At 39.7% G+C, this 12,918-nt stretch overlaps 3 protein-coding genes across 3 annotated transcripts; all 3 read right to left on the reverse strand.

Annotated features, from left to right (window-relative positions):
* Window positions 1–22: 22 nt before the first annotated feature.
* Window positions 23–1,954, reverse strand: LOC107303391. The gene is made up of 3 exons (XM_015834126.1): window positions 1,846–1,954; window positions 450–598; window positions 23–355 (listed from the first exon to the last, which is right to left on the reverse strand). Exons 1-3 carry the CDS (start codon window positions 1,941–1,943, stop codon window positions 192–194), a joined length of 411 nt encoding a protein of 136 aa, XP_015689612.1. The 5' UTR covers window positions 1,944–1,954; the 3' UTR covers window positions 23–191.
* LOC102713166 (transcriptional corepressor LEUNIG_HOMOLOG-like) lies at window positions 1,722–7,300 on the reverse strand. Its single transcript, XM_015834125.1, has 13 exons — window positions 7,052–7,300; window positions 6,916–6,947; window positions 6,722–6,819; window positions 5,154–5,263; window positions 4,780–5,075; window positions 4,595–4,670; window positions 4,397–4,508; window positions 3,696–3,745; window positions 3,305–3,607; window positions 3,112–3,216; window positions 2,273–2,491; window positions 2,021–2,165; window positions 1,722–1,955 (listed from the first exon to the last, which is right to left on the reverse strand). The coding sequence occupies exons 2-12, from the start codon at window positions 6,945–6,947 to the stop codon at window positions 2,043–2,045; spliced, it is 1,524 nt and encodes a 507-aa protein (XP_015689611.1). The 5' UTR covers window positions 7,052–7,300; the 3' UTR covers window positions 1,722–1,955; window positions 2,021–2,042.
* Window positions 7,301–10,528: 3,228 nt separating this feature from the next.
* Window positions 10,529–11,949, reverse strand: LOC102713445 (desumoylating isopeptidase 1-like). The gene is made up of 3 exons (XM_040520879.1): window positions 11,832–11,949; window positions 11,600–11,697; window positions 10,529–11,478 (listed from the first exon to the last, which is right to left on the reverse strand). Exons 1-3 carry the CDS (start codon window positions 11,838–11,840, stop codon window positions 10,806–10,808), a joined length of 780 nt encoding a protein of 259 aa, XP_040376813.1. The 5' UTR covers window positions 11,841–11,949; the 3' UTR covers window positions 10,529–10,805.
* Window positions 11,950–12,918: the final 969 nt, after the last annotated feature.

Below are 12,918 nucleotides of genomic sequence, written 5' to 3' on the forward strand. Positions count from 1 at the left end.
TGTATAGTCTCCCTTTCTGGTTAAAGATTTTTCAAGATTTAGATAAATACTATTAAATTCCAGCATATATATAAGTTCATTGATGAATCTAGAAAAATTAAAGTAAATATTTTATAATCTGAAATGGAGTTGTGAAACATTGGAAGTATTATATTTCTCCCTTGGAACGTAGAAAAATCAATCGTAATCAGCTAGATGGGGCAGCAGCAGTAGAATTGGAGGTCCCGGAACGTGCAGAAGCCGATTTGTTGAAGCCCAATCGAGACGCAGTAGGCGGTGCAATTGTCCACGGAGCACCTCTCCATCACCTCGCACTTTGGGTCGTCCTGAATCACCACCATCTTGCTGCTCTCCACTGCGATTAGTTGATTTTTACAAGTATATCAACTGCTCACATACTATGCATGTAAATCCCAAGGTTAATTAGGCACAAAGTAAGCGATTACTACCTGGGTGTTCTGATCCGGATGCAGCATGGCAGCAGGAGGAAACAAGAAGAGCTGCTACGGCAACAAGAGCCAAGCAAAACGGCGGCCTCGAGATAGCCATTGCTGGGTAAGATCGCTCTTGCTGCTCTAGGATGGAATTAGTTTTTGCCCTGCGACTTTGCCTTGCCTTGGTGAATGATGAACGCGTACGTCGATTATTTATACTGTGTTATATCTAGCAGCATGATTTAGGGGGCATCATCACCTGCTTAAATGCCGAGATTTGGCTCTTGATTTGACTTTCACGCATGTGGAAGATAATTCAAGTGGCAAATCTTGGCCATTACTCCATAGAGATTTTTGTTTTAGATAAGTAGTAAGACATTGGAATGAATGAATGCCCATGCATATGCAAGCAAATTCAGAATGCTGTTTTTATTGGCATGCGAAAGATACCAACTTATTTTCTCTACGTTTCAGATATATTTCCATATTTGGCTATTAGAGTAGATACAATAGCAAGTTATAAGCCAACTATAAGCATATTTTAAAAAGATAAGAGAGGTGTGCTACTAATTTATAGGCAGTTGCATATGAGCTCAAGGCAAAATATAGGACCATATATTGATGTTTTATAAATAACTATTATATTAACTATAGATGAATTAATTAATGAATTGAAGCTAGTAGTTGGCTATACAATTGAACTTGCTCTTATATGCCTAGCCTTGGCTGAAGAAACATATAATAATTATATGTAACAACTGCCACCCTCATCTTTTCGCTTATAATCATAAGCTAAAATTTAAATTTTTAATCTTAACTTTAAAGTTGATTTTGGGGTTTTTCTCCAAAATTTATCTTTTCAGCTTAACTTTTATATTGATTAGTATGCATATATATACTTTTTTATTCACAGTTATTTTTCGTTTATAAACATGTCGTTTAGCTTTTTTTTTTTCCACGAAACACGCACAGAATCACCCCCTATCTTATCTAGGTACGACAGAGTAAGTCGTGGGGTCGCAGAAGCGACCATTCCGTCAACTGGCGATTGCGCCAGTGCGGCTATTAGACCTTCGTGAACTTGCATCATCATGCTTTGGTAACAACGTTAATGAGAAATTTACAGCAAATAACTAGCATCTGCAACATTCCACAGCTTAATAGTGTTAGGAACCCACTTCTTCCTAACTCAACAATCTCCAATGCACCCAGCCCAACAACTCCTAACAAATAGTTATATCTAAAGATGATGTTGCCAGCTGAGTAGAATTAGGATGGAAACAGACGTCGGTAATTATGAGGCTGTATTCCTCTGACGTATACTGGGTCTGGAAATTGTCCATGTTCCAAAGTACAGTCACCATACTAAACCGAAAAGCCAGAGGTGAAAAAAAGGGACCATTTCTAATACCTTCTTTTCATGTCCAGCACTAGCCAATATCTTGCCGTCTGAAGAAAAATGGCAGCAGACAACTTTGCTATTTTTTGTGCGCCAACAATTAATCTCATCGAAGGTAAAACCTAAAAAACAAAGGGTTTGTGTTTTATTTCATGTTTACAGAATACTGAAAACCTCACAATATTACCTTTTGAAGCCGCTTGGGTAGGCTATGCAGGACTTCTTCCAAGTGCAGCAAAAATATCCCTTGTTGCATCTCCATCATCATCGGCCAAGAATGATTCAACATTATCTTCCAGAGAGCCAACATCACCAAATGGCTCAAGATCATCCTGTTAAGTACAGCAAACACCTTACTTATCCATCTGACAGAGAATAGTCATTATATACAGCTAGCTGCACATCTTAAATGGAAAGAGAAAAGTTGTAAGCCTGTAACCATTTGGTTTGAAGAGGACACTAGTCCAGTTCCATCCGCACCATACATCATTAAATTGTTCGGGACATGGCGCATATTGCCAGCCATCCCAACTCCATCTCCAGGGGTATGCGTGGATGGAGTAGATGGTGGAGAATTAGTTGATGGACCAACTGCATTCCCTGTTCCAGTACTATTTGCTGCTCCTGACGATGAAGGTTGTTTTCTTTTCCTATTGCCCTAGAGATAAAATAGATAATTATAGAACAAGAAGATATACGGTAAGCAAGAAGTATGTGAGCAAAACAGAATTCTGAAAAACATACTTATATGCCGTCTGGTAGCCATGGTTCAAACTTAATTTCCATGGAACCATTTCATAAGTATTCCATGAATTTCATATGTAAGCACTAAAAAAGAAGTGTGTGAAGTATCCAAATTTATGTGGGGCGTTCTCCAATAAATCATGCAGGCTGTTTGATAAATTGATCCCAAGAATATGAAAAACAGATAACAGAAGCAAAAGCTAAACCACTCAGTAAATAGGCCAAATGAAAGAGGATGTCTTCCCTAGTGTGTTGTGCTGTATTGACAATTATCGTTAGTTTGTCGTTGCTGTATTGTGCTGAGCGTTGAGATCTAGTTGGTTCAGCTGTGAACAATCAGTACATCTAACTACTTATAATAATAAAGTAATAAGTTTATAACTTGCTAGCAAAAGTGTAACTGTAGAGGCACAAAGCATAGTTCTGTTGCTCAGACTTAAAGTTCCAACTTCGCAGTGGCATATCCACAGATCAGTTAACTTTCAAGAAAAGAAGGTTAATCAAGATTCAAGAGCTTGAGCGCATTGCTTGTACCTGTTGCATTTGCTGTTGGTTTTGCTGCTGCTGTTGCTGGCTCTGCTGCTGTTGTTGTTCCTGCTGTTGCTGTTCCTGCGGTTGCTGGGAAGATGTCTGTTGTACCTGGATGGATGTGCCAGTACAGTCAGATTCTTGAATACTAAAGACAAAGAAAACACATATAGAAGCAGGGCATCCAAAACACACCAACCTTCATCAGATACTCTTGGTCTGACCTGACTTTCGGTGAACTGGATTGCATTGGGGAACTAATACATCCATCAGTTCCAGCAGGCTGTCCATCCTTACCATTCAGGCCACCCCTGGTTAGCGATGTATATCTCCGGGGATCCAAATCCCCATAATTAATAGAGTTGCTAAGATTTCCTTGTGCTTGGGCCTGTGCTAAGAATTGCTGCTGCTGTTGTGGTGACATAAGTTGAAACTGTGACTGTGTTGATAGAAATGGCTTCTGCATTTGTGCACCTAAATTTGGTCGCAATTGGTCAATTCCCTGCAAGATGGCAGCACTCACATTAATTGGTGATCAGATCCTAAATAGGAACATGAACAAAGGAACAATTTATATTTCTTGAACTTACGGTTAATGGCCAACCCTTCAATGGTAGACCGCTTACTCCTTGGTTCAGTCCTGTTAACAGCAGATGATATTTCAATAATTGACAAAGAAGGCATCCGGGCAGGATAATTTTCTTCATTAAGAACAACATTTACTTTTAATACTCGCTCAAAATATAACCAAGCAATAATCACCAGAAAAGCCAACCAAAAGCATTAAAAAATAACACAGTACTTGCATACACCCCCCATCTTTTCACTTCTGCTTATGCTTATAAGCTAAATTTTAAATTTTCAACCTTAAATTTAGAGTTGATTTTGTGGTTTTCCAACCGAAGTTTATTTTCCAACATTAGTTTTTAGATCGCTAAGAATACATATATAAAAGTTTTATTTAAAAATTATTTCATTTGCAAATATGTCCAAACAATCACCCCCTAATGTACAGCTTTTTCAACGGTTCATCTTTCTATTCAAAACCTTAGTTGTTACTGTTGTTACAAGAATGACAGGCTAGTAAGAACAATAGCAACAGCACAAGTACTCTTTACAAATTCTGTACCATAAAAATTACACAGATGTGGATTCTTAGAGAACCTGTATTCCTAATTTCCTGCAATGCATTACTATCAATGTTTATTAGAAATGGCAAGTAGTTCCACATTATTGCAGTGTCTATTTGGAAACAAAATTTATCTTACAATATGCATAGGAAAGGGCTAACCTGCATCACTCAATCCAGGTTTTGGCTGGATAATACCCTGCCTATACAAGGATGATGGGTCCATGGGCAAAGATCTTTGGGCAACACCCATGTTACCATCACTTTTTATATCCTGTTGGAAAGAGCATTCGTCTTTTTACTTGTACATTTAATGCAGTGATCGAAACACAAGATGAGCTAAAGAAGCCGACAACTTACAATACTTTGCTGGTTCCTAGCCTGAATTTGTTGTAGCGTTGTAGACACATTTCCAGGAGTCCCGGGAACTACTTGCCTATGACAGTAAGATGTACGACTACTGAGCATGCCCGTAAAATGTCAAAATTCAATTTCTTCCATTTCCCTTATATCAAAGTATATCGAAAAAACAAAAAGGGAATCACCCTGCATGATTTGTTGCAGCTGACTTGAGAAGAGCCATCCTACTAGCATCAAGAAGCGGTGATCCCTCAGAGTCCATGGATTGAGGGTGCTTCAAGCGCTCTTCATACATCTTCGCAGCCAAAACACTAGCTGTTGATGGTCCCAGAATGCCATCAGAATTTAGGGTGTTGATTGGACCATTGAGTGAAGGATGACTTGCATTACTTCGCTGCAGCTGAGCATGTCTATGTTGTATGAGTTGCAACTGTTGCATCTGAATCTGCTGTTGCTGCTCTCTTGCTTTTAGTTGTTGTGCCTACATTTCCAACATAAATGTAAATGGATGAGATCAAGATTAATAGATGCATGGTGAGTTAAACGGTTCCCAGGATACCTCTAGGTATGCCGCTGCAACCTCAGAGTGCTTCTCATTTGTTCTTGCAATAAATATATCCCAAAAAACAGACCACCACTCAAAGAGAAACCCACCAGGAGCATCAATTGCTGCATGAGAAGAATTCAGAGTCATGATTCTTGAACAAGTAACTAGTGAAACGGAAGGGTTACCAACAAAACCGTGTGCAGAATTTCTACATTAAATATTGTCTCTTAGATAGGGTATTTGGCATATTTGAAGATATACTCCACCCAGCAAACAAAAAAAAAAAACCTAATGCGTGGTTTCAGTAATGAAAAGGTTGATTCGGGACTTAAAAGGTGATGGTACTGTTTCACAAAGCGTTAGGGATCTTAGCAAGTCACAATGTCTTTACCATATCAGAGCTGAGGAGCCATTTAGGACAGGGAAATGCAATCAGAGACATTTTTGGGAGGATCATACATGGCATGTTATCACTCAGGTAATGCCTTCAAAGGCTCTAGCCATTTCTGAAGGGACAGGTTTTGGCAAGGAAGAAATTTGTTTCAAGGTAAAAAAGGGGGGGAATGCCATAGTTTTGCACCATTTACTAAGCTTAGTTCGATTCTCTGAGTTTGGCAATGTGCTCCAGTCCAGTTTGTTGGTATCACAGATAGTACCTACTGCGATACACATAACTATATATTTAGTACTTTCCACTATAGTTCTGGCCCCACAACACAGGAACTTCAACAGCACAGTTTTTGCACTAAATTTACTAAGTTTAGCTCAATTGCCATTAATGGTTCACTGGCGGCTATAAATATCAAGATACTGGGCTAACTTATGAGCACGACCAGAACCACATAAGCAATGTAGCTTCTCATCTTATCCTTTAGATGTACTACAAATATATAGCGCAAATGTATTCATCTACTACAAATGCTACCATTATCAATCAATGCACCATGCAATCTGAATATCGAATTTATTACGCTTCAACTAAATAAACCCAGCAAATGAAATTAAATAAAAATAGTTACACAATACACAGAAGCACAAATAATTGCCTCTACCTTTGTCTAATCCCCACAAGACAGAAAGCATGCAAAAGACCCCAATGCAATCACGCTATCCTCTCATCCACTCGATGATAGTAGGTCAATTTACATAGCTAGCAAAATGCATACCCTGAAAATATACCATGAACCAACCTCGAGCCTATCATCTAAAAAAGGGAAAGGAAAAAAAAACGAGCATCTCCACGTTACTGCCCACAAGTTCAAAAGATCCTCATGTTTTAGCTTGAAGACCTCCCTATCCTCAGAGTCCATACCTAAAGTTTGCCTCAAAGGTTCTCTGATCTGATTTGGTCAAAAGTTACTCCCTGAATAAAATAAAATTCAAATTTCCTGCATTATTCTAGCACTATAAGACCCTCCCCCTCCAGTTCGAAATCCAAATTAGGTCCTGGTTAATCTCAAAACTCAGCCACTCCACTTAAAATCTCAAATTCCTAACAATAAACGTACTTTGAAACTTTAGCAGACCCATCACACCAAAAAAGGGGGGCAAGCAACTACAGAAACAGCGGAGATTATTACCGACTGGATCAGCGGCGACCTTTCCCTCCGCCATGAATTCCTTGGCCGTCGACTGCAAGTTCCTCTTCAACAAATAGTCATAGATATACACATCGAGCCTGCACAGCCACCACAGAAATTAACCCTAGCAGAAAAAAAAAATCCACACGAACAAAAAAAGGCACCAAAAAACACAGATCGAACTACTAGCTTACATCTTATCTGCTTCCCAGTTGCTCTGCGCCATCTGCAAACAGATTAAACCGACAAAACGCAGCACAAAATTAGCGGCCAAGCCAGACGAATCGGGCTCAAACCCGCGTGAAACGAAGGGATCGGAGCCGACATTACCGATTGGGAGCGATCCCGCAACGCAGAGAACCCCCTTAAAAAAAAGCACCAACAGGTGCCGAACGGGCGACGGTGGGGGGAGGGAAGGACCGAATGCCCGATCTGCGGTGAGCTCGGATAGGGGGGAGGGAAGAGGCGCGCCGCGCCGCGCCGCCGGTGGCGTACGGGGAGTTGAGCGCTCGCCCGCCGGTGGCCTGAGCGGAGGTCGCGCCGCTTTCCGGAGAAACGAGGAGGAGCAGATGAGAGAGAGAGAGATTGGAAAAGAGAGGAGAGAGAAAGGGGGAGAGGGGAGAGATATGTATCGGGTTTTGGGGTGTGGGTCGGGTTTGGGTATGGGTGGGGAACCCGGTTCCGGAAGGTTCGGATGGCAGACACCAGAGCCGCACGCATCTTTGCGCCAATGGTACAGGAACAGTCTTTTTTTTTAAATAAAATGAAATATGAAATAGCAAAGATTATATATTTATTTATTTACTTATTTATTTATTTATTGTTTAACAGTTTGGTAGGCATACGTGTAAAAATGGATAAATAATTTGGTCTAAAAAGACGCAGTCATGTGATAGTAGTACGAGTTCGTGTTTGTTATAGCTTTTATTGCGCGTGCGTTCATTCAACTGTTATATGGTGTGTTTTTTGTAAAATGATTTTATATAACCATTCATTGTATTAGTGTATCATATTTCTAAAGTAAATTTTCTATTTTGTAGTAGTTAATTTTATTATTTGTACAATTGCTATAAAAAACAAATAGTGTATCATCCACGAAAGAACATAGCCTATATACCTTTAACAAACTTTACTTTTAGTGATTTAACATATTCTACATATGTTTTAAAATAAAAGTATTTTATGTTTTTTAGCGTTAATTAATGTTAAGAATAAAAGATCATGACACTCTTATAAATAAAGACTGTATATAGGTATAAATGTATACGAGTAGTGCGGTTGACAGGAAGAATCTTAAATGTATATGAGATTTCATTGATGAGACCATTAGCAATCTGAATTACTAAAAATACTTGTATTTTGGTATAATCATAAAAAGTTTATTACAAAACAGAGGAAATCTCATAAATGCTTATCTGTTATAACTAAGCCAAAACAAGTACTACTATGGTCGCGTTCGGCAGTCTATTATCTTATCCCAGATTTCTTAGTTTTGCATGCGTGCTTTCTAAACTGTTAAACATTGTGTTCTTTTAAATATAGGAAAGTTGTTTTAAAAGATAATATTAATATATTTTATATTTTTAATAATTAATTATGTATTAATCTATTACTATATTTCTCACGCTACATAACTAGCTTCTTCTTGCCCCCTTGCCCCTTACCGAACACGCCCCTATGTGTAAGTGCACAAGTTTACTATTGCGCTATGGGCTAACGCTCCATACTAAAGGAACATTATCATTTTACTTATCCAACGTATAATGATATATATGTAAAAAAATACCATCCACATTATTGATAATAATGTAATCGTTTTGTATTTTATTCAGTAACGTATTTATTCCATGCTTTTAGGAAATCTAACCAATGCAATAACGCTCCTTATACCCGTTTGGATCGTCAACGTCAAGGTGACAAAACAAAACTGTGCCCGAAAGGGTGAAACAACGATAATAATTTATTAGGGTAACCCCTTTTGTACCACCCCTGTCACGTTTGGCTGATGATTAGTTAAAACGAGCAAAGAAAAAGCAAACCATTTTTCTTTGGGCGATGGAATCATGCTTGACTGGGTTGTCACGTTTCGCTGATCATTGGTTAAAACGAACAAAGCAAAAGCAAACCATTTTTATTTGGCCGATGGAATTATGCTTGACTGGGTTGATAAAGTACTGATTTTTTTATTTAATACCGTTGATTCTTTCTAAAATATTTGTGTAAATATATAAAATTATAATTCATATTTAAAGTGTAGTAACAATAAACTGAATCACAATGAAATAGCTAATTATGTAAATTTTCTGATTTACACAGATATTCAAATGTAGATGAAAACTTTAACGTCCTTAAATAAAAAAATAAAGAAAGTATTGTGAAACTAATATTTATTCAGGATGGTTACGTCTCGTCTCACCTTGCTGGTGTTAATAGTGATAATGCTCACTGCTCGTCAATTTCAGCTCTCTGTTTATTAGGCCGTTTTCTGTACGGCTTAAAAGCTAATAAATTTGAAAAACAAATCGATTTGGATTTTTAAAGAAAGTTTCAAATATAAAATTTATAAAAGAAAACTCTCCCTTTAACAATTTAGGGACATATACTCACGGTTAACTCCATCTAAGAACATTACCAAGAGTAACTTCATCCATATTATCCTCCAAAATGTTGCACCAGCAAATACTCCATACTAGAAAATGTTGTTGATCCAACAGATCCTTCATATTATCCTCTAATAATATAGCATCATCTATATTAGGAAAAAAATTCTAAATATAAATATTCTCACTTCTCCTTATATATCTCAACATACAGTCCTAAGAGAAAAGAGCAATAATAACGTGAGAAAATGTTGCTACAAAAATATTACTACGTATGTTTTGTTAGAGTAATAACCGATATGAATAGAGAATCTATTATAGATTATTATCTAAATCGCAATATGAATAATCAAATATGGATAAGTTGTATTACCTACGTTTATAATTTATATATGTGTCTAGATTTATTAACATTCACATAAATTTAGACAAAGATAAAATATTTTATATTGTGAAACAGAGTGAACACATGCCTCTGATTTGAATTTGCTAGCCGCAAACGGGATGACTGGCTACAATAGTCAAATAATTTATGGATACATATGTTTAGTGATATAAAGTAAACAACAAAAAATAAACTACAATAAAAACCTCAAATCAACTCTAAATGTGAGGAAAATTTGATTATTGGTTATGAGCGTAAGTATTTATAATGTGAGGAAAAATAAACTACAATAAAAACCTCAAAACAACTAAAAATAAACTACAATAAACTACAATAAGCTATCCTCTTTGTACCTCAATTCCTACCACGCCAATAAGTATTTATAAGGTGAAAAGTAAAGCTAAAATGTCACTTATCAATGAATAAACTGTTTGGCGGATGATTATTAATGTATTTAATGTGGAAGTTGGTTTAGTTTAGAAAAAAAAACCTGAGTTTTATTTTGGGATGAGGAAGTTATGAAAAAAACATGTACATAATTCCAGCTTAAAATTTGGGTCTGAAATGCATCCATCGTCTCTCTAACTACTGCTTAAAAAGAGGAGTTATCCTCCCCTGCGATATCACGCAAAAACTTTCGCCTTTTTACAACCAAGAAATTATTAAGTGACGGCTTGTACAGCCTTACCATCAATTGTATAATAAGTCTATTAAGCACGAATATATTATTAATTGAAAAATAACTGGCTTTTAGAACTGCACAGTGACATATCGGGGCCACGATTAGATCAACATCCGAAAGATCAAAACCAAATAAGCAGAGGCACAAATGTAACGTGATTTGATCATATTATCTATCGATCCATCATCCATCGGATATTCGGATCGGATGGCGAGTTTAGTCAGACAACAGCACGAGAATCGAATTTAGGCAGAAAAGTCCAGGTTCACAACAATCACTCAATCAGAGTTACGCTACAGAAATCACTCGATTAGTCCTCTCCGTTTTGTTACGCAATCGTTCATAGCAATTGCGAGTTTGCGACACGCATCGAACGCTAGTACATATGGTATGGTGGTGTGTGTGTGTCTAGTTCGTCTAGCTCTGCTGCATGGTGGTGGCGGCGTTGCCGTGGCGCTCCATGACCCGGCGCATCGCCAGCGCCGCCGCCTCGCTCGCCCGCAGCGTCCCGCTCGCCATGATCGCCGCGAACTCGCGCATCACCTCCTCCTGCACCTTCCCCCTCGCGCCGCCGAGCGGGTCAGCTGATGCTGCGGCACCCGCCTCGCTCTGCTGCTTCGCGTCGTCAGATGACGACTTGGCGGCGGAGCTGGGCTTGTTTGGCTGCGGCTGCGGCGGCGGCACGGAGACGGAGGCGGGGGTGGGGACGAACTGCGTGGCCTGCGGCGCGGCGTTGGTCCGGAGCGTGGACTCGAGGTTCTGAATCATGGGCATGATGAGGGGGCCCATGGGGCTGGACATGACCTCGGCGGGGAGTTTGAGGATGTAGTCGGGGATGCCGGCGCCGACGAGGAACTGCGCCACCTCGTGGCTGAAGTTGTTGCAGTTGTGGCTAAGCAGCCGGTACGTCTCCGCCGTGTAGCGCGGGGAGATGTCGCGGAGGTAGTCCTCGAACACCTCCCGCGGGATGTGCGTCTCGCCCAGCTCCACCACCCGCACCGGCCGCCCGTACGGCGTCCTCCCCGCCGGCAGCGACTGGATCCCGCCGCCGAAGAAGTACTCGTTCCCGTACACCACCACGCCCGTATGCCTACACCCCCGAAACAAACCAAACCAAATCAAATCAAATCGGATTGGAACCCAAATCCCTAATCGTTTTTTATCAGATTCACCCAGATCTGCGGAGAACGACGAAGACGGCGACGACTCACCATATGGCCTCGATGGGCTTGCCGAGGAAGGAGGTGGAGAGCTGCCGCGCGAGCCCGTTGCTCAGGTCGTACACGTTCAGAACAACCTTGTATCCTTCCTGCCATCACCACACCACCACACCCGTAAGATCTCGAGTAAAATCAATCAACAAATCTTTCTCTCTTCGTCATAAACGAATCGCCGGACGAACAAATGAAACGGGGAAAACGAATCGAGGTGGCCGACCATTACCTCCGCCATTATCGCGCAGAAATTTTGTTCGGATTCGCAGCAAGAACACGCCGAATCGCCGGAAGAAGACGAGCAAAACGCGTGGGATCTGGACCAAGGCGAGGGGAGACGAGACGACGAGGGAGAAATAAATATAAGAAAGGGAGGATTAAATTAATTAAAGAGAAATTAATGTAGGAAGCTTCTGGAGGCGCGAAGGAGGGGGACGCGGCGCGTGCGGGTTTTGATGGCCGTCGGATCGGGTGATGGGGGTGACGTGGCGATGGATGGGAGGGGGCCGGTGCGAGGCCGCTTTCCTCGAAGATTCCGAGCGCGTCGCGGAGGGAGGGGAATCTTCTAGAAGGAGACGGGCTCGAGGCGAGCACGTCAGATAACCACACACGCGTCACGCGTGGTTGATTGTGTTTCCGGCTCGGCGGGGTCCTGCCTCTCCGGATCGTTTGAGACGAACACCCTCTCTTTTCGACGTTCTTTATACCCGTATAAACCAAAATTTAAATTTATAATATTAAATATAAAGTTTAACTTTTAGATTTTTTATTAAAATTTATCGCTAAAGTTATATATATAAAATTTTTATTAAAATTAGTTTTTATATTATAAATAAACCATGAAGACCAAAGGGCGATACATGAGGAGAAAGCTGACTTGTCTCTAGAGTCTTCGGTTCTCCTCTGGAGAGTCAACAACAAGCAACGCCGGTCTCAACGATATGTACGTTTTTGACTTTGCAACATGGCTGACAGCCAGGAGCTTCTCGTTTTGAATTTTGTTTTTTTCTCGTGTTTTTTAACATGTTTTTAACTATTAAACATATTTCTATAAAATAGTTTCTATTGGCAGATTTATCATCTATTATAAAATAATTGACAACTTTATACAATTAATTTTATCATAAAGATAGATTAATAACTCTAGGATAGTTAATTTTATCGTTTACGCTATTAAATATCTATAAAAATAAAATATTATAAAAAACACAGCCAATAAGCAGTCACGTCCAAGGGCCATTTATAGATAGGTACAACAGAGTTCAGTTCGTATACTGTGTTGGATTGATGACAATAAAAGAAAAATGCATGCATAA

The sequence above is a fragment of the Oryza brachyantha genome, chromosome 2, assembly GCF_000231095.2.
Source record: "Oryza brachyantha chromosome 2, ObraRS2, whole genome shotgun sequence".
Lineage (NCBI taxonomy): Eukaryota > Viridiplantae > Streptophyta > Magnoliopsida > Poales > Poaceae > Oryza > Oryza brachyantha.